Here is a 23012-nt window from a genome sequence, read left to right on the forward strand (position 1 = left end):
ACAGAAGAGGCTTTAATCTGCTGCAGTTTTAGAAAATTGCAGTTTTTCTTGTTCAATTGATTTTAGAATTTAAGGCTTACATATTGTAGTTTTTAGCATTTTAAAATAAAGAAAATTACTGTAGCTGTATCACACTATTTTTTAGCATTGTTCCTCTTTTTTTTTCTTAGTCATGCTTTGTGTTCAGGTTATGTTTATTTAGGTTTTGTATTTCCCTGCAGTCACAGCGGCACCTGATGGAAGCAGTCAGTTATCCATGGCTGTTTCTGTCTCACTCCATTAGCCCTCCGTCGATTCATGTTCATGATTTTGAGTTAATTGTCGGATACTCTTTTCTTTACCTTTTAACACTTAAAATTTTCAGGTTTTTGTTTAAGCTTGTTTCAGTTTTTGTGTTTTTGTCATAATTTGTTCTATTTTCAAAGTGTTCCTGGTGGTCTTTTCATTATGGCTATACCCTTTTTAGCCAACGTAAAAAAATAAAACTGTTTAAGGCCGAATTCGATATCTACACCTACAGGGCTTCTCCCTAACCCTCTCATTGTAGAGGCATCTGAAGGGTTAGGGTTGCCTGAACATTTTTTTTTAAGGGCTAACCCTCATGGCGGTGGGATGCCGAGGGTGTTCCGCATCACGCTGTGTTTTTCTTTACGTGGGTGTGCTCAGCCTCTGATGGACAAAAGTTTACATTTAAATGTAAGTAATGACTTTCTTAACCCATAAGAACCTATGGTGGCATCAGTGTAACAGAAAAATATCAGAAATTGTTTCTGTGGTACATTTGGTTTTTGGTTAACTACACATAATTTGTTTTTAATAAAAATGGGTCTGGGTTCTTAAGGGTTAAGGTTATAAAACTTATGTTTGTATGCCTTTCCGAGCGCTAGCAGCTCCGCACTAACGTAGGTGACTAACGATGTTTGATGATGTCATCGAGTGGGAGTAAAGTCCAGTTTCGAAGACACCATTTTCCCATAACTCCCCGTTTGGAGGGTTAAATTTTGGTGTATGGGAAGAATTCAGATTTGGCCTAAGGCTACATTCGCAGTGCACGGCCTAATGCTCAATTCCGATTTTTTTGAAAAAAAATAAGTTTTTTTTTTTTTTTTTTTTTTTTTTGCAAGGCCGTTCACATTTCTTAAATGCGAACTTTTGTGATCTCCTGTGTGACCGTGAAATGACCCAGAAGTGACCCGCATGCGCAGAATAGTACTCAATGGTGAACGAAATCACTCCTTGTTTGCGGAAGTAGCTAACGTTAACAATGGATGTCAACAACAGTGTTTTTGCATTACTGTATTAAATTTATTTTCACAAAGGAGCCAGCACAATTACAATCTTATTTTAAGAAGGCTTTGGAGCCGGGATCGTCTGGACCCACTGTTGTGGAACGGGGTTGTGAATATGCTGGGCCGCACATAACATGTGTGTAAGAGAGAGGAGAGAGGGGAAGTGGGGGCCGCATTCATGTTGTGTGTCAGGGAGGAAGGAGAATGATAATAACAAAAAGGGCTCCCCAAAGCAGAACTGCCATTAACTCTTTATTAGGGATGGGTATCGTTAAGGTTTTAACGGTACTACTACTCTTATTGATACTGCTAATCAATCTGGTATTTTAATGATATTCTTATCGATACTTTTTGAGGACGAAAAATAAATAAATAACAAATTAAGAACATAAAGTGTTTTATTTCCTCTTTTTTCAACATTGTTTTTTCTAACAAAACATTTTACTTTATACATTTTTTCAACTTGAAAAGTAAAATACATGAAAAAGTAAGTTATTTAAAGAAAAATAAACAGCAATATTGCTGTCATGATTTAAATATAAAACAAATTAAATAAATGTTTGAGTCCATAAGATCATTCCAGAGAAAGTCTCTGCTTCAACTCCCGCAGTGAAAGCTGCGTCTTAATCTAACGCCTGTGTTTCCATCTCTCTGACAGAGTTTAAAGCCAAAGCCCCTCCCCCGCCTCTCTACCTGTTCACCTGTTCCTATCTTCTGCAGCAGCGAGTTGTTTTTTCCCGCGCCCCTCCAGTGTATTCTACACAGAGCGCAAAATACGGTCATCATAGCAGCAGGTTGACACGATAGTCGGGGCGCTGTGGCGCAGATTTAATTAATTTTAAGCGCCGCGTACTGTCTGAACAACAGACCCCCCACCCCACCCCCCGTGCACACAAATAGCCAGACAGACCTCTCCTCTTCAGCGAGAATTGCGAAATAAATATCATCATTAATTAACGGGAAATTGACTGACTTGGTGAGTTAAAATGCGACTTCTCCAGTACCGATAGCAGAACCGTTGAGGTCAGATCTTAACGATGCTGCGGTCTTGAAGAATGTTGCCCCATGGCTCGTTCAATAACGAGGCTCTGTACTCATCCCTACTCGGAGAATCTAAGGGTCCGAATGGGGAAGTGAACGATCCGCCTTCGGTTCCCTGCGCTTCTGACCACGGTCGGAAAGGGGAAAAAAATAGTAATCCCTGGAAAGGTTCAACACCACGCCCTGCCATTTCACTGGAAATTTTTTCAAAAACCGCCCGGTTGAGATAAGAGTCCTCGAGTTTGGCCTGAATAGAGAGAATACAGTCACCCCAAATATTAATCCAATAGGTGACCTCGCTTCCCTTCCACTGACTGGTCTCAGCAGCATCGTCCGCCATGGTTGATGTTTATGTTCTCGTTCCCGCCTACTTCAACGCAGAATGATGACTTTTGTAGCGAATCGATGACGTACGAGTCGGATACATGTGGCTTGGCCGTTCAGACGGAGGTCACATTTGAAAAGATCGGATACGTATCAGGGCTCCAGACTGCGACCATTTGGTCGCATTTTGCGACCAAAATTTGAGAGTGTGCGACTGAATTTGACATCCAGTCGCACATGTGCGACCAGTAAATTTGCCTCCCCCACCCTCCATATATTTATACATTAAACGTGGAAGGGGCACGTCAATGATCGATGAAATGAGCAATGAAATCATCAATGAGACGCGAGCGCACACGCACGCACGCAGACAGACACACACACTCGCGCGAATACTCATGAGACTGGAGCACACGCGAGCGCACACTCGCGTGTCATTGAGTGATGCCTGGGGCGGCCAATACGTGTGAGAAGAATAGGGAAAGTCACTGCAAGTGGCTATAATATGTGGAGGGGGCGGGGCCTAGAGATAATCGAGTGCGCGTAAACATCTGTGGGAAGGAAACGGAGACAAATATTATCACAACCTCATATGTGGGTCTGAGCTATGAGCAAGCGAACTATTGATTCGTTCTTCCGACCTGCGGCTAGTGTACCAGTGCCAGAGTCTACAGCAGGGGTCTCAAACTCGCGAAGCAAACCACTGTTGTCATGCGCGACTGTTACGGCAGCATACCGCTCCCGCGGGAGATGGTCAGCTGAGGAGAATAAATGTCCCACACCTACATGCGTGACAGCTAACGGGGCTTGAACTTTAAATACATGTGAGAGACAACAACGATTTAGACTTAGACACATTTAAAACACGTGGGGAAAATGCAACGATAGATGTGTTTAAGATGAACCAGCGCCCTGGGGGTGGGGGTGAAGGCGAAGCTGCAGCGAGACTGAAGGAGAACAGGAAGTTGTAGTCCTTAACATTCAATTTAGTTTTAATATGCCTCTCCCCCTAAGTATGATCTGTGATATTACATCCTTATTATTTTAATGTTTTGTAATGGATGTAGCCTTTTTTAATCAGTTGGTATTTTAAATTATTTTAATTGATCAGTGAACTACAAAAACCATTAGGACACATGTCCCATAATGCATTGTTTTGTAGTCTGTACGGCAGCTTTCAGTCAGTTCAGTACTAAATTTCCAGCTGTGTTCGCTCAGGTTGGGGTCTTGCTTCCGCGCCTTTCTCTTGATATTTTTGTTTTGATTGACAGGCGATGTTAGAGCAAAAACAAAAATATACGTCTCACATCAGGTGATCTGTGCAGTGTTGCGTCCATCTGGGTGATCTCAAATTATTGTGCATCTTGGCTGCACCTATTTGGTGTCGCCAACATGTATTTCCATCCCCTAATGTTTACATACATTTAAGTATTGTTTGTAACTGTGAAATGACCGAAAGGTTACTACGGTAATCACTTTGTTACTAAAAACTTTTTTTATTCTAAATGTATGGTATTTTGTTTACTATTTGTACTGTCATGACAGCGATGCTTTTGTCAGTTTACCTTCTTGTTGCATCTTCAAAAGTGCAGATTAAAATGTGACACTGAATTTGAAACAGCACATTGTAATTTCTGCATCTATTATTAAAGTATTTGTCGTAATACAGGGGAAATTAGTAGATCTGGTTAGCATGTTGATTTACGGTATGCGCCCCTAAATTTTCTGGTTGTGCCCCTAAAATTTTCAGTTGGGGGCCACAGTGCTCCTAGTGAAAAAAGTTAGTCTGGAGCCCTGCGTATCGGATTCAGGACCACATACCCAAGTGGCCTGGGTCGCATTTGAAAAGATCATATGCAGGTCGCAGAGGGGCAAAAAAATTAGAATTGGGTCGTTTCAGCCTGCAGTGTAAACGTAGCCAAGACATATAGTTTCAACAGGGCAGCAGTAGTTAATAAGAAATTTGTTTCTGAGTTGTGGGCGGGGCTGCGGCATGGAGCAGCCCCTCCCCCACTCCACCTCCCCTTTGCAGAGAGCTGCTATCATGGAGCTTATGGCCGCCCAGCATATTTTTAACATCACAAATAAGCCCTTTTTCAAACTGCTTTTTTTCATCTGCTTCTAATTCACCATGACTTATATAAAGAAAATGCCACAAGAAAATGTTAAAAACACCTAAAACAAAGTTTTCGTCAGAGTGGGTCTTTAAGTTTATTTGATAAAAAATGTCCGCCATCAATCTGGTCTTCTGTATGTTAGTCCTACAACATCCACTTTTCCTGACCAACCTTTGTTTTCATTTATATTAAAATGCCAAGTCTAAACAATATTAGAAACCTTTTGGGACAAAACAAGTTTAGTTCAGTTTTAGATATTTTGGATTTAATCCACAAATATCTTAAAATATACTTCATCTTTTAGTAAAATGAGACATTCTAAAAACTTTTTTTAGATCAGTTTTTGTTACTGTCAGGAAATCTGATCTATCAAACAGTTCAATCTAGTCCAGGTTTTGTGGTAATTGTGAAAAAATGATTTAGAAACTGTAGATGAAAGAAATAACACAAAAATGAGGTGATATACTTGGTGTTCTTGCACAAGGATATTTTCTTAACTTTTTTTAGTGTTTAGTTCCTCAAACTCTCATTCTATGTCACAACAACACAGGTTTTACTTTTCTGCCCGTCTGCAGAATAAGCTCTTTCTCCCTTTTACTTTTTTTCTTTTTGCTAAAGACGTTTAGATTGCATGATCAGTTTTATTTAAATTTCCTCCAATTGTAATTATGTCAGATATTCAAAGTATCACTGGACACCACATCATTTATAGCAGTCCCTCTCATGAATATTTGGTTGTAGCCTGTTGTCTCAATCCATATGGTATTTCCCATTTTTGATTTAATTATCGATTTATCTCATTTTGATTGTTTTTTAATGATATTGTTCGATTCGATTCTGCCTCAGACAAATTGATCTGGGTTGATCCTAGGAATAGAACTCAATTGATTGATTAATTGTTACAGGCCCAAAGTATATACCATTTAAAATTAAATGCCATATATAAGTAAACGGTAGTAGAAGTACTTCTCTGTGGTTCAATCAGTCACACATTTCAGAATGTTCAAACCTGATATGTACCAAAATTATAAATCTGGTTGAAAAATGGTGTGAACTCGATTGGAAGCAGTTTTAGTCAGAGCAGGTCCCCTGAAAGCCCGGCGGTGCAGTCCAGATGCAGCCAGCTGCACCACAGCGCAATATATCTCATGTAATTCCTTTTTTTTTCCTTTAACATGCAATTGGTTGTAAAACATAGATTGTCCCACAACATTAGTGGTTATTTCAAGATCCCAAATGTTAATGGTACAGCACAAAACACCAAATCCGTATGGTGCTTTCATGATACTGCACACATCACAAGGAAAACAGCCGTTTCTCTAGCAGGAGACAGCTGTTTGCTTCAGTTCATGTTAGGACAGTATGAATACTAAAGGTGTTTGGGTTTTTTTCTTTTTGAGCATTAATAATTTCACACAAAGCAGTTTGAAAAGCTAACATGATAACAGCTTAACAGTACTCCATACATGGTCAGTGGATTCAAATTCTTTACCTGATCTTTCAATGCTCAAAAAATTCTCCAGGTTTTTACAAAAACAGATGCTCTCTGGTGAGAAAGAAGATTTTAAAAAACAAAGAAAAACAACAAAGGGGCTGAGAATGTAGGTTAGGGATCTGGAAGACATAGTTTAAACTCTATGGTGTAATAATGCTTTATATGACTTATTTTGCTACGAATAATGGATTTATGAGTGTTTGTTCTTTCTTTACCAAGAAGGAGGGTCTAAGGACAGAGGTGCCTAGTTTAGCCTAGTCTGTTTAGTTTAGTTTAGCCATCACCTATTGAATTCTATGACTTCATGTTCATTATGATTCAATGTTGATTATACAACTACCGGTATGAAGCCCATTGAGACTATTATTGTTGCAATATTAAATAATAATTCAATAAAAAAATTGAATTGAATTGTTTAATGAGAATTTCAGTGCAAAGAAAAAAAGAGATTTAGATTTAAAAGAATAAAAAAAAATCATTTTGAGGCTAATGATTAAACCAAAATCCAACTTTTAGCCAATCGTTAAGTAAACTATTTAGAAGTATTTTACTGCTCAGACACAGTAAAGCCCATAATACAATTCTCAGTGTTTGTTATGCCTGTACAATATAGCAAAAATGTATTGTAATCGCGATATTAGCCTGTGTGATACACATATCGTACAAGGCCAGCAGAAACTGCAAAAAAGGTTACCTTAACACCCAGTGCTCCCCTTACGACAACAAAAAAGTCACTGAACAGTTTTTTCAAGACCGCCTCACTCCCTGCCTCCTACGTTATGCATCTGTCACAAACAGTAAAAGCTGAGCTCAATGAATACTTGCTGTCTAAAGTCATAGACAACTAGGAAGATCCCGTGGCATGGTGGACACCACCAAAGTACAATTACACATAAAAGCACCTCTCAAAGAAGTATCTCTGAATACCTGCTGGAAGGTCACCTTTAGAGACTTTTCAGTAAAACTGGAAACAAAGTGTTTGAAACTTTAAAAAGTAAATATGCTGGTTTTCCTTTTGAAGAACTAGCCATTGTTAAAAATTCATTCAGGAAAGATGCATAGACAGAGAAATCATTGTGTTTAAAAAAAACAACCCAAACTCACGCCACCTACATTGTTCTTAGTTGTTGTCCATTGTAGTTTTGGCAAGCACTATCAGAAAGGTAGATCATTGGTTTATTGGTGTGTTTCTCTGACATACAAGATATTGCCTGTCTCCTATTGAGATCATTTGCTGTATTATTTAAGTTATGTTGACTTTTATCAAACTAAAACTGTTGCAGTGAAATGGAAATAATGTATTTGTTTGCATTTGTTTTGCCATTTTTTCATGATTCGCAAGTCATGTTGTTTTTCCAATATTGATCACTAACATCACACATCTCACATTGTTCACATAGCATGCCTTTGTGTTTATTGTAAATCCAGGAGGAAGACGATGACTGGCAATAGTGCATTTATTCACTGTTTTGAGTTGAAACACTGAAAAAGCTCAATCCATCTATAAAACACTTGCTTTGTGCTGCAATAAATGCATGGTCTGGGTGTTCCCACTCTCTGTAAACAGGAGCAAATGGAAAGTAATTTGAGAAGAAAAAAATTATCCTGTAAAAGATGCGATTACAGAAAAATAGGTGAACTTGTGCAACCAGTGTAAAAGTTAGTCTACAGCTCTATAGTGTCTCTTCTAACAATGGATTATTTAGAAATTGTTCCTGTCTAAGTATAACAATTCCACAGATCAACACAATGAAAGTCCTGTCCTTACATTGATGCAGAAAACGTGTCACTTAAAAGATGCAACACACAGCTGAATTGGTTATTAGCCCAACACTTGGGCTAAATACTAAATATTAGATCAGCACTTTCTACTTTTTTATTTCCCCCAGTCATTCTTTCTCTTTATCTTCATTTTTGTTTGTTCCCCAAATGAGGGTACCTGCTGTTGAGATGGACAAGACACTCTTGAAATGCAGCAAAGCTTGTTGATTTAAATCTTGGATTGAGGTTTTTTCTTCATAGGATTTGTCACACACCAAACTGTGCAGCCCCACTAAGTGCCCTCGTTTCATTTTTTACATTTAATTAACTCATTATATCAGTCAACAAACAGTTTTCACGAGTGGAGACATCATAGCCCTTTTTGTGTAATGTATCTCATTAGGCCACAGGGAGCTAAATGAAAATGTAATTTGGGAAATGCTGCTAGCTTTGTATGAACACAGTGAACAGGGGGACCTGCAAATGACAAATTGTCTTAAAGCTTTATTTGAAAATAATTTTGATTAAATAAAACACTACCTCACTAGTGGTGCAATAGTTACTTCATTATAAAAATTTCTTCTGAGGGACACTTTAATAAATGTAATCTTTACTTTTCCTGACTGGTTTATTTCACAAAGTGATTTCCTTCTAGGCAGAGAAGAGCTGAAGAGGATGGCTCACTCTAAAGCTCGAGCCACAGATGGAAAGGTGACCTACCCCCCAGGGGTCAAGGAGATCTCGGACAAAATCTCCAAAGAGGAAATGGTCCGCCGACTCAAAGTCAGTACCAAACCTATGCTTTTATTGAGAAAGCAGCGTATTGTGCTTCAGATGTACTTGTTGATTTGACATCAATTTAAAGGTGTTTGCTGTTGTTAGAGCTCTGCGTTTGCTGATTCAGTGTAATGCTGTGTTTGCAGATGGTGGTTAAGACCTTCATGGACATGGACCAAGACTCAGAGGAAGAAAAGGAACTTTATCTCAACCTTGCTCTTCATCTGGCCTCAGACTTCTTTCTCAAACACCCAGACAAAGATGTGCGCCTGCTTGTGGCGTGCTGTTTAGCAGACATATTCCGAATTTACGCCCCAGAGGCACCGTATACCTCTCCAGATAAACTAAAGGTAACCATGGCAGAAACTACAGATAGAGCTTTACTCACAATGAAGTGATCAAATTTACTCGCATTTTTGATCAACTCATATTTTTTAAATGTTAACATTGAATGAGATCTGTAATGTGTACCATAACTTTATTTAAAGTTAAAAAAAAAAAAGTTCTCTTTTAACATTCAAATTTCTAGACTCAACACAAATACTTTACGGTATATTTTTATTTCTGCTTCTTTTTTTTTTTAAAGCAAGTGTTCTATTTTTGATTTAATCTTTTGACGTAAAGTTTTGACGTCAATTTTTTCCTTTCTTGTAGGACATTTTCATGTTCATTACGAGACAGCTGAAAGGACTGGAGGACACAAAAAGTGCTCAGTTCAACAGATACTTCTACCTGCTGGAGGTATGTGCTTATTTAGGGAGTATTGTCCTGACCTTTTAATTGAAACTGGTAACTTTGTGCCAAAAAAGTTGAAGTAAAGAAAGAAGAAGCTCTATAAAAGCTATAAACTTTGATTTCATTCATTTAAAATATCATCTGACCTCCAAGTGTGCACAATTTGTTCACCAGTTGTGCCAAAAAAGTGTCATTGAGAAAAACATTTTTGCATTAAAAATGTAGTCCCTAGTCTAGTTTTAGTTTATTTTTGCTTATAAGGTTCTTCCCAATGATGTAATGTAGACATTCAAACTATTTTAGAATTCTTTGATTTTATTTGTAACATTTTGTTAAATTTTGACAATCTTTGCTTATCATCACAAAGTGCTACAATTAATTTAGTTACAAATAAGTCGTTTGCCTTTAGTTTCTTGGACAAAGGTGTTTGACAAAAATCTTTGGATTTAAACATTATATACATTTATTGTTAGTACTTGGTGTGAGCCATAAAAACAGGAAATACGATTAATAACCTGCAGTTTCCATTGAAGTGGAGTTATTTAGAAATGATGCGTCAAGTGCATGAAATAAATGCAAACAGGATTCAATGTTCTATAAATTATAGTCTAAATACTCATGGTGTGCATTCATTTAAGAAAATCCTCTTGTTTTATTGTCAACTGTTGAGATTTTGAGTGTTTTTCCCATCAATTTAACATTATAGTCTTTTAATAAATTAAACTTTGTTTATGAAGCAAAGTGAATTCAGAATTAAAGACATCTTCATAGTGACCAAACCAAAAGTAAAACGAAGACCTTCACATTAAAACAGTAGGACTGTTTTTGATTAAGGCAAGGAAAGAAGCTAACTAGTGAATATGGTATCACCAAGGAATTCAAGAGACGAGCCATTCTCATTCTGATTAATTGAGACCAAAATTAGTGACAGAAAAACACAGAATGCAGAGGGCAAAGCGTGTTGTTATGGAAAATAAATATCGAGGTTTTTGTTCTTAGCATTTTCCTGGAGTAGTTGGATGTTTTTGCTGTCATCTGCATCTTTTTTCTAACAACGCCCTCTCTTTTCTGCAGAACATAGCTTGGGTGAAGTCTTACAACATTTGTTTTGAGCTTGAAGACAGCAATGAAATTTTCACCCAGCTTTACAGGACGCTCTTTCAAGTCATCAAGTAAGTGCTTCCTCCAAAAACGCTGTTCTGCTGATTTCCTCTGGTGTCGTTCAGTCTCCGTCTGTCTGAGGCTGTTGCTTGGTGGCACGTTATGAAGCGGCACGTTAACAGTCTGCCCGTGTCTGTTTAATGACCCCTGTTTTCTCCCTCGTATTCCTCCTCGCCCCTCTCTCCCTCTGTCAACCTCACTCTGCGAACACAACCTTGAGGGTTGAATTCTGCGGCACAGAATTTGGCTTTTTGCCACTGGAGGAAACTTGTAGTTGTGTGTGTCAAGGTTGTGAGGATGCAGAGGTTATTTAACACAACTCTGCTTCTTATTTGAAATGCTTTCATAAGCTGTAGATGAATGAAGGAGTCATGTTTTGTGGATGTTTTTGACACTTGGACTAAAAATGAAGGTTATGTGAAGCCAGAAGCCTGCCAGCTTTAACCTTTTCTTTAATAAGAAAGTGGTAAAACTATTATCAGATGTTTCTATTAAACAGCAAAGCATGAATGAGGTTTGTCTGTATAAGACATTTCTTGCATAGTCAGCCAATATTCTCTCAGCGTTCATATTTTCTATTTATTAGGTCTGGATTTAGCCATACATGCTAAGAGGCAGTATGTTGTGATCAGTGGCGCGTTTTCATGGGTTCAGAATAAAAGACTCGGTTTCTTGTAAAATAAATGTTCAGCAAACCTCTACGTGTGCCGTAGTGCTACAAGACATTCCTGTGCTAAAGAAATCCAGGCAGCACCATAAAAGCTCCTGTTGATGTTTTTGTTATGCAAATCCTCAATGCTTTGTTTTTCACAGTAATGGCCACAACCAGAAGGTGCACATGCATATGGTGGACTTGATGAGCTCCATCATCTGCGAGGGAGACACGGTATCACAGGAATTACTTGATACCGTGTTGGTCAACCTGGTTCCAGCACATAAGGTATGTGCAGAGAGACTAAGCACATATGAGGGAATAACGGCATGTTGTAAATGAATAAGGAGGACAAGTAAACTGTTGCACCACAGCCATATTTTTGAATTAGATTTTGATAGTGCATAATACCAGCAGGAAATATGATAAAAGTTGGAACAGAATCATTTGATCTTTCCGTTAGACTAGTTTTCCATACCCTGTCATTCAGTGAGACCCCTGCAGGTAGTAAGAGGTAAAGCACCCCAAATGTTGGAACACTGAATGTGCCTGATGCAAGGTTTTCTACAAAAATACCATGAACATCTCTTTTAACTGCATGGATAATTGTCTAATCTGATTTTGTTTTGTTTATTTTTATCATCTTTTAATTTTCGTTTTGGCAGAACTTGAATAAGCAAGCGTATGATCTGGCTAAAGCTCTGCTGAAGAGGACCGCTCAGGCTATCGAACCCTACATCACCAACGTAAGAATTTTTGGGCCTAAAGAAAATCTGTCATGACCTTATGACGTTTAGCCAATTGTCAAGGAGAGTAATGATACAGAAAAAAAGATTATTAGTGTTGAAAGTTCCTTCTCAGCTTAAGTGTATTTTTTATTTGGTTGTATAAAGCAGAGAAGATGTCATAGATTCTGCCCCATTTTAACCTGGATTTTTCTTTTCCTCCCATACAGTTTTTCAACCAGGTTCTTATGCTGGGAAAGACTTCAGTCAGCGATTTGTCCGAGCACGTGTTTGACCTCATCCTGGAGCTGTACAACATCGACAGCCACCTACTCCTCTCGGTGTTGCCTCAGCTGGAGTTTAAGCTGAAGGTACAAAGAAAGGGTCACTTCCTGCTGGACTTTAGCTGAGCATTCGTCGTTTTAGCAGTCTTCTGATTGGCTTACCTTGTGTGTGTGTGTGTGTGTGTGTGTGTGTGTGTGTGTGTGTGTGTGTGTGTGTGTGTGTGTGTGTGTGTGTGTGTGTGTTACTGGATGAGTCATATTCATCAATATGTGACAAGAAAAAGTGGGTAAAGGTTACTGAAGTAAAAATGTTGTTTATTAGGGAAACTAGACCAAAAGCTGTGATTAAAAAGGCATGTTTCTAGTCTATAGATAAGGAAATTTGATTCATATTAGAAATATAAAGCAGTCAGCATAATGTTGCCTCTGCAGTATCTCATAAAGGAAGCGCACTGATGGATAATGCTCATTAACTGTTCAGCATGAGTGTAGATCACTGCTGTCTCTTCAAAAATAATAGCTGTGATTAAAATCTCTCTACAACAAGCTCCCCACACACACTCACTTTTTTAGCTCTCAAGCTCTGTCATTTCATCATTTTCCTTCTTTTTTCCCCCCTTTTCTGTACCGCCTTTCTCCCAGCAGCCTCTTTCTCTCCCTTCCTACCCCGTCTTTGTCCTTGCCGCTGTTCCATTCTCCGGCTGACTGCAAATCTAGATTGATTCCAAAGAGATTGCAGCCACTGCGTGTTATGAAAATGCTAATGTTCCTAATGTAGTTATTGTAAACGACTTGGCGCGTCTGTCGTGTCGACACCGCCACATTTCAGGATGTCAATTCTCCTTGTGTGTACCTCTCACCCCCTTCTTCCCGTTTCTGCAGAGTAATGATAACGACGAGAGGCTGCAGGTGGTGAAGCTGCTAGCTAAGATGTTTGGAGCCAAGGACTCGGAGTTGGCTGCACAGAACAAACCACTTTGGCAGTGTTACCTTGGAAGGTGAGTTGAAACTTTGAGATCTGGAACACAAAAATGCATATATTATGTATATTATTGGTTCTCTAAAGCAGTGGTCCCCAAGCCCGGGGCCACAGACTGGTCAGTGGGACAGTTGGTACCAGGCCAAGGAGATTCTGAAGAACGTTTTATTTTGGAAAACCACAGGATTTTCTTGACGAAAGTGTCGAAAATCCATCCGCTACACATCTGTTGACATCTAAATTGTTAGTTAACAAAAAACAATAAATCTATTTGGAAAGTTTGTTTTCTCAGAAAGGAAGTCAGTGCGTAAACAGAAGAACATTTGATGGCAAAGAAAAAAAGAAAGCAGCATTTAACAGACAAAAACCAGGAATCTTCACTCCAATTATGGATTTATTATGATAGCTGTCCACACGGACCATAATAATAATGCATAATATTTAGCAACCAGTTGTCTAAGGGTATGCTGCTAATAAGGTTCAAACAGTAGATATATGTTTAGTATTATGCTTGGAATATATCACTTTTAGAAACTTTCTTTGGTCTTTTTCTCCTTAGAAGTCGGACAAGGTTTAGTTACCAGTGCAATTATTACTTTATGTTTTTTTAAGACAGTTATGGGTTAATGTATAGTCTATATTGCATTTTAATGATGCCTACTAAAAAATCTAGAGTGCCATCAAAGTTTATTTTACATTGTATGAAGATAAACTTTACCTTTAAACTTAAGAGAAACTGGATGCTAAAAAGAATTTCCACCAACTTGAGCCTTTCACAAACCAGTCCGTGAAAATGTTGTCGGCCATTAAACCGGTCTGCGACCTGGAAACGGTTGCCACCATTGCTCTGAAAGGACATTTTTTGTCAACTGAAGTGTTTTTTAATGTCCAGTATAAACCTGTTGTACTGATAGTGATTCAATATGAATAATTTTGTTTTGTAATTATATTCAACACACATATAAATACTTTATATATGTTTATTTCCCTTGCAAGTAAGTGCTGACCATTTCTTTTTCAAGATCTTAGATGTAAACGTGTTTTTTTTTTGTTTTTTCCACATGGAAGGTTTAATGACATCCATGTGCCTATACGACTGGAGTGTGTGAAGTTTGCAAGTCATTGTCTCATGAACCATCCAGACCTGGCCAAAGACCTCACAGGTAGGGAAAAGATTTAGGCCGACATGTTTTTGGATTGCATGTATTGAAGTTATACGATTATATCTATTTTTCATAGTAGTACTTTTAAACTCATTGACATATTTGTCATGAGTCACACATCACATTCTCAGACAACTTTTCCCAAAATAAAAATAGTTTAAGCAAATATTGAAATGTATCTGGTTTTTATAACATATTTTTTACCTTCTGCTGGGCCGTGTCCCCCAGAAAGGGCAGCAAGAAAGCTACTAAAGGGACCATTAGGTCACTATATATAGTTTAATAAATGTAAATTTTCTAACAATCCTGACTGAAGAAATTAGAAACATTTTATTTGTATTGGAAACATCTTTTTGAAACATTATTTTTGTTTTCTCGTTGCTCTTCTTGATTTCTTAGAATTCTTGAGGGTTAGATCGCATGACCCAGAGGAGGCCATCCGCCATGATGTCATCGTCTCCATAGTAACCGCTGCTAAAAAAGACCTGTCTCTGGTCAATGATGCATTGCTCAACTTTGTAAAGGAGAGAACCCTGGACAAGAGAGTGAGTAAATGACACTTTTTTATTTTTGCAATTTCTGCTTTATATAACCAGCGGTCGGTTTTGGGAATGCTTCTCCTCATTATTTTTCCATGCACCCTCAGTGGCGCGTACGAAAGGAGGCTATGATGGGTCTGGCATCGATCTACAAAAAGTATGCTCTGCAAGGAGAAGGTGGGAGGGAAGCTTCCAAACAGATTTCATGGATCAAAGACAAACTGCTTCATATCTACTACCAGAACAGCATCGACGACAGGTTTGTGTTTATGAACTGGAACGATTTGAAACCAACTTCCACACTGATGTCATGCTGCTTTTTGGGTCTGATGTTTGGAATCCAGAGCCGTGAAGGACATTGTTTTGTTACCGCAGCTTGTAAACAGTCAAAAGCCGATTCTTACTGAAAGTGGAAATCCTTTTTATTGTCCTGCAGCAGCCTGCAGATGTGAAAGAGCTGCTTTTATGTTTCAAGCTGCGCTGCAGGTTCCCGTACTTAACTCTGACCAGAAATGCTTTATTTGTTATTGTGTTTCTGCTGCATACTTAACATGCAGCTCCTACCGCTGTGGGTTCTGCAGCCATTTTTCCAAAATGTCACCCTCATAGGGAGCTGGGAATTTATAACTGCACAATGAGACAAACTGGGGTTTTAATAAAGATAGAGTGCTCTATGACTTCCTGGCTTTTGATCAACCCTAAGCAAGGATTATTCGTCACTGAGTTCTCCTTTTTATTCTCAAACTAGCCCAGCTTGTTTGGACGTTTGTATGAGAATCAGAATCCGCTTAAAGTGAATAAAAAAGGCAGGCGGTACGAACAACGGACACCGTTTTGAAGCAGAAATGACATCACCAAAACCTCTATCACTGTCCTGGTAGTCACTATGACTGTCAAGTCCTAACCCCCATGTAAAACTAGGTTCAACACCGAAAGCAAAACTTCTGAAATAAAACTATAAATTGATGACGGCGAGCAAAGAAAAGACAAAAAATGAAAATGCAAAACGGGAGCTCTTAAAAACAGTATTTTTCATTTAGTGACAGTTTTAGATTTATAGATTTATTAAAAGTACAGTTTTTAACATTTTTATGATTTCTTCCAAGTTTAGAATATATATATATTTTTCAATTTGCACATTTAAAAAAATGTATCAAAAAGCACACTTGTTTTTTTGTTTTTAATTTACAGTTTGGTTTTTCATTCACTATGTGCTGCATTGACCTTTAGCAGGCGTTTAAGAGTACAATGTTTTTCTTTAACTTTTACATTTTAGGGACATTTTTAAGCTATCTCTGTCTGCTGTTGACGGCAGAGTCTCAACACTGTAGAAACAAATTCTTTCATTAGCGTTTCTAACTTTGTCCACCAGGCTGCTGGTGGAGCGGGTCTTTGCTCAGTATATGGTTCCTCACAACCTGGAAACTGCTGAGAGAATGAAGTGTCTGTACTACCTGTACGCTACTCTCGATACAAATGCTGTCAAGTAAGTGAGTTTTTGCCCAAACTAGTGAGCAGCTTTCTTTTTTCTTTCATTTTTTTTTTACTCTGCCTGTTTTCCTTTGTGGTAAATCTAGAGCTCTAAATGAGATGTGGAAGTGCCAGAACCTGTTAAGACACCATGTTAAAGACTTACTGGATCTGATCAAAAAACCTAAGGTATTCCTAAGTGACCATTTCTACAGCACAATGTCAGATGGGTCTCTAATTAAAAGAACTTTGTGTTTTATTAGAGTGAAGCGTCCTCCAAGGCCGTGTATGCCAAAATCATGGTGATTACAAGTATGTCATCTCTTTTAAGTTACTTTAAAGCACTGCATCGTTTTTTCTGCTTTGTTTGTTGATTTCTTTTCCTGTTTTTTCATATACTAGAAGCATTTTTTTTGTCTGTGTGTGTAAAAAGGGAACCTGCCAGATCCAGGCAAAGCCCAGGACTTTGTGAAGAAGCTGGCTCAGGTCCTGGACGATGATGAGCGGATCAGAGATCAGCTGGAAACGTTGGTCAGCCCCACCTGCTCCTGCAAGCAGGCAGAAGTCTGTGTGGTGAGTGTAGCCATGGTGCCCACAATGTTGGCTCAGGTTCCACCATTTGGAACAAATGTTGTTATTGTTTTATTTCAGGCTGAATAGAGTTATGATGCAAACAAATTCATCAGATTTTTGTGACGACGTTATCATTTCAATTAGTTTTTCGATTTAGACCAATCTGTTCCAGTTTTCTTGACCTTATAACCTGTAATGACTGAGAACAACCACAAGAGACAAAATGTCATGTTAATGAAATGTCCAGCAGATGAGCTCCAATGTACATTCAGTCACTCAGAGGAACTCAATCACACTAAGATCAGAAGAAGCTTGAATTGATTCCTCTTTTTGATCTCATAGCCTGGGATAATTACTTCATAGTGGACAACTTTCATCCATTTAAATGTAAACAAACTCAATCATCTACCTTCATTTGAGCCTAATGGTGGCTTTAGCTTGGTGGAAGCAGACGTGTGGAATGACTCCACTTTATTAGCTCTGAGTAAGAACAGTGCAGATTGCAATATCTGTGTTGCAGAGTCATTTATATATGAAGGGTATTTCCCAAAGGATGTTTGTGAAACCAGCGTGACTTAACCGCATCCAGACCCCTTCAAGAAAAAATCTGGAAATTCCCAAGGAAAAACTGTTTATTTCAAACTTTAGACTTTTTCAGAACAGCAGGATTTGTACTTTTTGTTTTAAATTTATGTTTTTTGGTATTTAAATTTGATGGGAATTCACAGGTTTTTTTTTCCTTTTCTTTTTAATTTTGCATTTGTTTTTCTAAAGATGCGCACACTGTTGGCAAGTTTAGCAGTTTTAGTCAAATGTTTTTTTAAGGGAAGGAGTTCAGCTGCACAGATTTGAAGGCAGCGAGGCAACAGCTGCACACAATTGTAGCTTTTTCTTTGAGGCAAAATTGATTATTGAAAGCTATAATGCTACATAACAATCGGAGTGTAAAGGGATAAAAGGCATGTCCGCTTAAGATTAGTTTGCTTTGGATGTCTCTGGACTTCAAAATCCAACCGTGAATGATGTATTTACCTATGTTCTTTATTCCAGAGAGACATCACTAAAAAGCTGGGCAGCCCCAAACAACCCAGCAATCCATTCCTGGAAATGGTGAAGTTTCTGTTGGAGAGAATCGCTCCCGTTCACATCGACACCGAGTCCATCAGGTGAGGATTCTTTTTTCCTACAAGCTGCTAAAAGTAAGTGACGTTGGATTTGTACTGGGTTATAATTTCTATCCTTTTGCTTTTCTTTCATCCTTGTCATTCTCGCCACCAGTGCTTTAATAAAGCAGGTGAATAAATCCATAGACGGGACAGCCGATGATGAAGAGGAGGGAGTTCCTACAGATGAGGCGATCAGAGCAGGACTGGAACTGCTTAAGGTGAAAACTAGTAAACACAGCAGACAGTTATACATTTAGTTTTCTTCTTTCACAAACTTAGAGCAGAGGATTTTGTTACGCCCCCACTAGGCTCTGTTGTGCAGGTGACCAAATGAGTTAAAAAAAAAAACTGGAGATAAAAAATAACTTCTATTTACTATACAACAGAAGACAAACAAAACATACTTTCTTTAAATCCTTCAAAATAAAGGTCACACACTGACTGCCGGGCCACCAACCAGAAGCTCCTACAAGCTCCAACCAAAATCAAAACTGATAAACTGTGAGCCCAGCTCACTGCCACCACAGGAAGGGGCGTTAAGATGCTCCTCTTTTATTCTCGTCTAAAGCCATCAAAACCACCAGTATCTGGATAGGGGCGTGTCAAACCGAAGAACACAAACTTAGAAATTTGTTTTATGGGATTTTATTCTATATTGTGGCCTTTTCCCCTCCCCATCAGGTGCTGTCCTTCACTCACCCAGTGTCCTTTCACTCCGCTGAGACTTTTGAGTCTTTGCTGGGCTGTCTGAAAATGGATGACGAGAAAGTTGCAGAAGCGGCGCTGCAGATCTTCAAGAACACTGGCAGCAAGATGGAGGAGAGTTTCCCTCACATTAAGTCGTACGTCTCATTACTACACGACATTTCTTCTCTATTGTGTTTGGCGGCTTCATATTCTGGTGAGGAATGTGTAGACTTTCCCTTCACGCCTTTCTCCTTCTTGCTCCCTCAAGTGTTCTATTGCCAGTACTGCAAGCCAAAGCAAAGAGAGGACCTCCTCGACAGGCTAAATATGCCATCCACTGCATCAACGCAATGTTCAGCAACAGAGACACACACTTTGCCCAAATATTTGAGGTCAGCCAAATGAAATCTGTAAAGCATGAAATGAAAATAACTTGCTGTAGAACTTTAGACTTGTTTTTAAGTGAAGGTCTGCAAATTTCCTAAAACAGTTCCTAATCTCCCGGATGTAAAGCACACTCTGAGTTTGTTTCTTGTTGAACGGATGTGTGAAATGTTTTTGTCTGTCCAGCCTCTACACAAAAGCCTGGATCCAGCTAACCTGGAGCAGCTCATCACTCCTTTAACAACCCTCGGCCATCTGGCCCAGCTGGCCCCAGAACAGTTTGCTGCGCCGCTCAAATCTCTAGTTGCCAACTTCATAGTGAAGGATCTGCTCATGAACGACAGGGTAGGAATGTGCACATCGTGTTCACGGTGGTCATGTTTGGAGCCAGGGCTCCTGTTCCTGAGCAGCAGCCACTCAGTTGTGTTGTTTCCTCCAAGAGGCGTGTGTCACTGCCAAAATATTGAATCACAATTTGCATCATTACATAACACAATTACAAGAAATAAAAAAAATTATTCTAAATTTGTTCTACAAAAGTAATTTTTTTGTTGACAAAAAACATTTCAAATGCGATTTCAAATGAAATAAAACATTATAATGAAAGTATACAATTTTTCTAAATATGAACAAAAATCAGCTTTTTGTCTTTAAAAAAACAGAATAAATTGTTTTAATAAATAATCTAAAAGATTTCATGAATCAATATTGCATTAAGTAAAGACTCACTTGATTTAATTCATTAATAATTTTTTAAACACAGCCCCAGTTTCTTTTTTACTGTAAACCAGAACTGCCTTTACGCCTAAAAAACCTTTTTATTACATCTTGTCTGACTCAAACCGACATCATTTTTGTGCTTCCTGTAGATTCCTGGCAAGAAAACAACCAAACTGTGGGTTCCAGATGATGAAGTGTCTCCAGAAACGCAGGCTAAGGTCAGTCCTTCATCTCCTCATACTATTCTTAAAAACACATTCAGGTCAGACTATTGTACCGATTACAATAGGAGCTCAGGTTTGTGTAACGTCCTTTATTTTCATTGCTATCAAGCTTTGTAAATAAAATTGTGTGTCCTTTTTTGTCATCTTCCACCCAGATCCAGGGCATCAAACTGATGGTGAGGTGGCTGCTGGGAGTCAAGAACAACCAGAGCAAATCGGGGAACTCCACCCTGAGGATGCTGACTGCTATTTTACACAGCGATGGAGACCTGACTGAGCAGGGCAGGATGGGGTGAGAGAGGGACTGTTTTTCCACAGAAACAAACGGAATAACCTTTTGGGAGAACTCTCTGAATTGAAGCTTTGGTTTTTGTTAGGTATTATTAGTAAACGAACTGACGAACTTTCTCCTACAGTAAGCCGGACATGTCGAGGCTGCGGCTGGCAGCAGCGTGCGCCCTGCTGAAGCTGGCACAGGAGCCCTGCTATCATGAAATCATCACACTGGAGCAATATCAGCTTTGTGCTCTTGTCATCAATGTAAGAACTTTGATTTGTGGTTATTTATGTTTTGTTTTAGGTAATGCACAAAGTGTCTCTTGTAATCTTTCTGTTGGTAGGCAATCTTCCTACAGATTTCCTCTTTTCACACTTTCTTTGTTTTTAATTGATCTTCCCAGGATGAGTGCTACCAGGTCCGACAGTGTTTTGCCCAGAAGCTTCACCGTGGTCTGTGTCGCCTCCGCCTGCCGCTGGAGTACATGGCCGTGTTCGCTTTGTGTGCCAAGGACCCCGTTAAGGAGAGAAGGGCTCACGCCCGCCAGTGCCTGGTGAAAAACGTCAACATACGGCGAGAGTACCTCAAGCAGCACGCCGCCATCAGCGGTGAGGAACTGCAGGAAACCCGGCGAAGCTTTCCCCGGAACAACACTGGACCTTTAAGAGTGAAATTTGTTTTCCTTTCTTTGTGTTTACCAACAGACAAGCTGCTGTCTCTGCTGCCGGAGTACGTGGTGCCGTACACCGTACACCTACTGGCACACGATCCAGACTACGTGAAAGTTCAGGACATCGAGCAGCTGAAGGAAATCAAAGAGTATGTTTCTATGGGTGGATTTTAGAAACAGAAATAAGTTTGATCATGTCACACGGCAATCAGTGCTGGATTCATCATATTATTGCCATTAATTACCATGCAATTAACTGCCAGAACTCCACTGATTCATAAATATGTTACTGAGACTGTTATAGACTGAATCACGTGTCAAACTAAAGGCCCGCGGGCCAAATGTGGCGAGAGACATAAACGTTTTTAATTTCTTAGAAGAAAAAAATAAAAATTGGTGTGTATTTATTCATATCTTCGGGGAATCAGACTTGAAATATCGGATTGGTCTACTATACGTTAGGACTTAAGGACTTATGATAGAGTAACAAGCAAACATGTGTTTTCTATGCAACTGCAATTGTCACTTTAAAAAGTTATAGTAAATAAATAATGAGTTATTTAACATTCAGGAGTAGTTACATTTATTTTCAATAACATTTAGTTACATGAATAATTTATTGCTGGCCCTTTGAGGACAGCCACTATGCTGATGTGGCCCTCAGTGAAAATGGGTTTGACACCCCTGGACTAAATGTAATCTATAAAAAGAGCTGAATGTTTCTTAAGAATTTGTGGAAGTCCTAGGCAAATATTACAACTTTAAAATAAATGTCATCGTATTAATTTTTATAATTTTCCTGTTTGGACATTCTATGTGAAATACTGAAATTGGCGGCAGACACGAGTTGACCCTTTAAACGCCAGAACTGTTGCCGGTGACACCTAAATATCACACGCTCTTTGACGAGCTGTAACTCTTCAAGCGTTTAGGCGATCAACGTAAATCAGCTTATTCTGATGAAGAGAAGAGCAGCTTTTCATATCGACTTTGCATCGATATGCAGAGCTACTTCTCTCCACAACAGTCAGCTGATGTGTTCATTGTTTAAGCGCTTCGCTTCTGTAATACGTTGAATATCAGCGCATTCAACACTTCATACCATTTCTCTGCTTGGGTGAAGACTAGAAAATCCGGTTTATTAAGCTGCTGTTTTTTTTTATTAGTTTCTATTATCATTTTTGGAATGTTTTTTTTTTTACAGGGATTGAATTTTTATGAATATTTGTTTTCCTTTTTGGTTTGTGTTTAGGAGGTTGAGCCAGAGCAAAGTATTTTTAGATTTCTCTGTCTCCGCTTTTTGCGCTGACTCGACTCTGGTGTGTCTCCTCAGAGCTTTATGGTTTGTGCTGGAGATCATCATGGCCAAGAACGAGAACAACAGCCACGCTTTCATCAGAAAAATGGTGGAAAATATGAAACAGACAAAAGACGCCCAGGCTGCCACTGATCCCAAAAGCAATGAGGTACGTGATATTTATGTGAATCCAACTTCACTGAATATGTATTGATCCCGTATATAATTCTTTGCTGATCAGATGTTTTCTTATTTCCAGAAACTGTACACGGTGTGTGACGTAGCCATGAACATCATCATGTCAAAAAGCACCACCTACAGCCTGGAGTCGCCTAAAGACCCGGTGCTGCCTTCACGCTTCTTCACCAAACCAGACAAGGTTAGGATCTACGACCCAAGAGTTTTGCAGCAAACTCTGCTCAGAAATGTAGTTTTATGGGTAGAGTAAGTTCAGAGGTTTTGAACTCATCTCTATTGTAGTTGATACGAGTGAACTGCTTTT

The 23012-nt window shown here is 38.9% G+C and overlaps 1 protein-coding gene across 1 annotated transcript in view; it reads left to right on the forward strand.

The window, feature by feature from the left end:
- Positions 1-23012, forward strand: part of pds5b (PDS5 cohesin associated factor B) — a 31431-nt gene that overhangs the window by 3056 nt on the left and 5363 nt on the right. The window contains exons 2-28 of the mRNA XM_004076195.4: positions 8683-8810; positions 8951-9154; positions 9459-9545; positions 10614-10711; positions 11514-11640; positions 12018-12098; positions 12308-12448; positions 13244-13359; positions 14409-14503; positions 14903-15048; positions 15150-15301; positions 16415-16528; positions 16620-16701; positions 16776-16824; positions 16946-17085; positions 18136-18251; positions 18364-18469; positions 18933-19093; positions 19207-19330; positions 19509-19667; positions 20192-20260; positions 20422-20558; positions 20683-20806; positions 20947-21151; positions 21248-21362; positions 22547-22679; positions 22770-22889. Of these exons, the coding sequence (XP_004076243.1) occupies positions 8703-8810; positions 8951-9154; positions 9459-9545; positions 10614-10711; positions 11514-11640; positions 12018-12098; positions 12308-12448; positions 13244-13359; positions 14409-14503; positions 14903-15048; positions 15150-15301; positions 16415-16528; positions 16620-16701; positions 16776-16824; positions 16946-17085; positions 18136-18251; positions 18364-18469; positions 18933-19093; positions 19207-19330; positions 19509-19667; positions 20192-20260; positions 20422-20558; positions 20683-20806; positions 20947-21151; positions 21248-21362; positions 22547-22679; positions 22770-22889 (3309 nt within the window). The 5' untranslated portion in view covers positions 8683-8702. The remainder of the gene's footprint in view (positions 1-8682; positions 8811-8950; positions 9155-9458; positions 9546-10613; positions 10712-11513; positions 11641-12017; positions 12099-12307; positions 12449-13243; positions 13360-14408; positions 14504-14902; positions 15049-15149; positions 15302-16414; positions 16529-16619; positions 16702-16775; positions 16825-16945; positions 17086-18135; positions 18252-18363; positions 18470-18932; positions 19094-19206; positions 19331-19508; positions 19668-20191; positions 20261-20421; positions 20559-20682; positions 20807-20946; positions 21152-21247; positions 21363-22546; positions 22680-22769; positions 22890-23012) is intronic.

Source organism: Oryzias latipes, chromosome 14 (assembly GCF_002234675.1).
Source record: "Oryzias latipes chromosome 14, ASM223467v1".
In the NCBI taxonomy this organism is placed as follows: Eukaryota; Metazoa; Chordata; class Actinopteri; order Beloniformes; family Adrianichthyidae; genus Oryzias; species Oryzias latipes.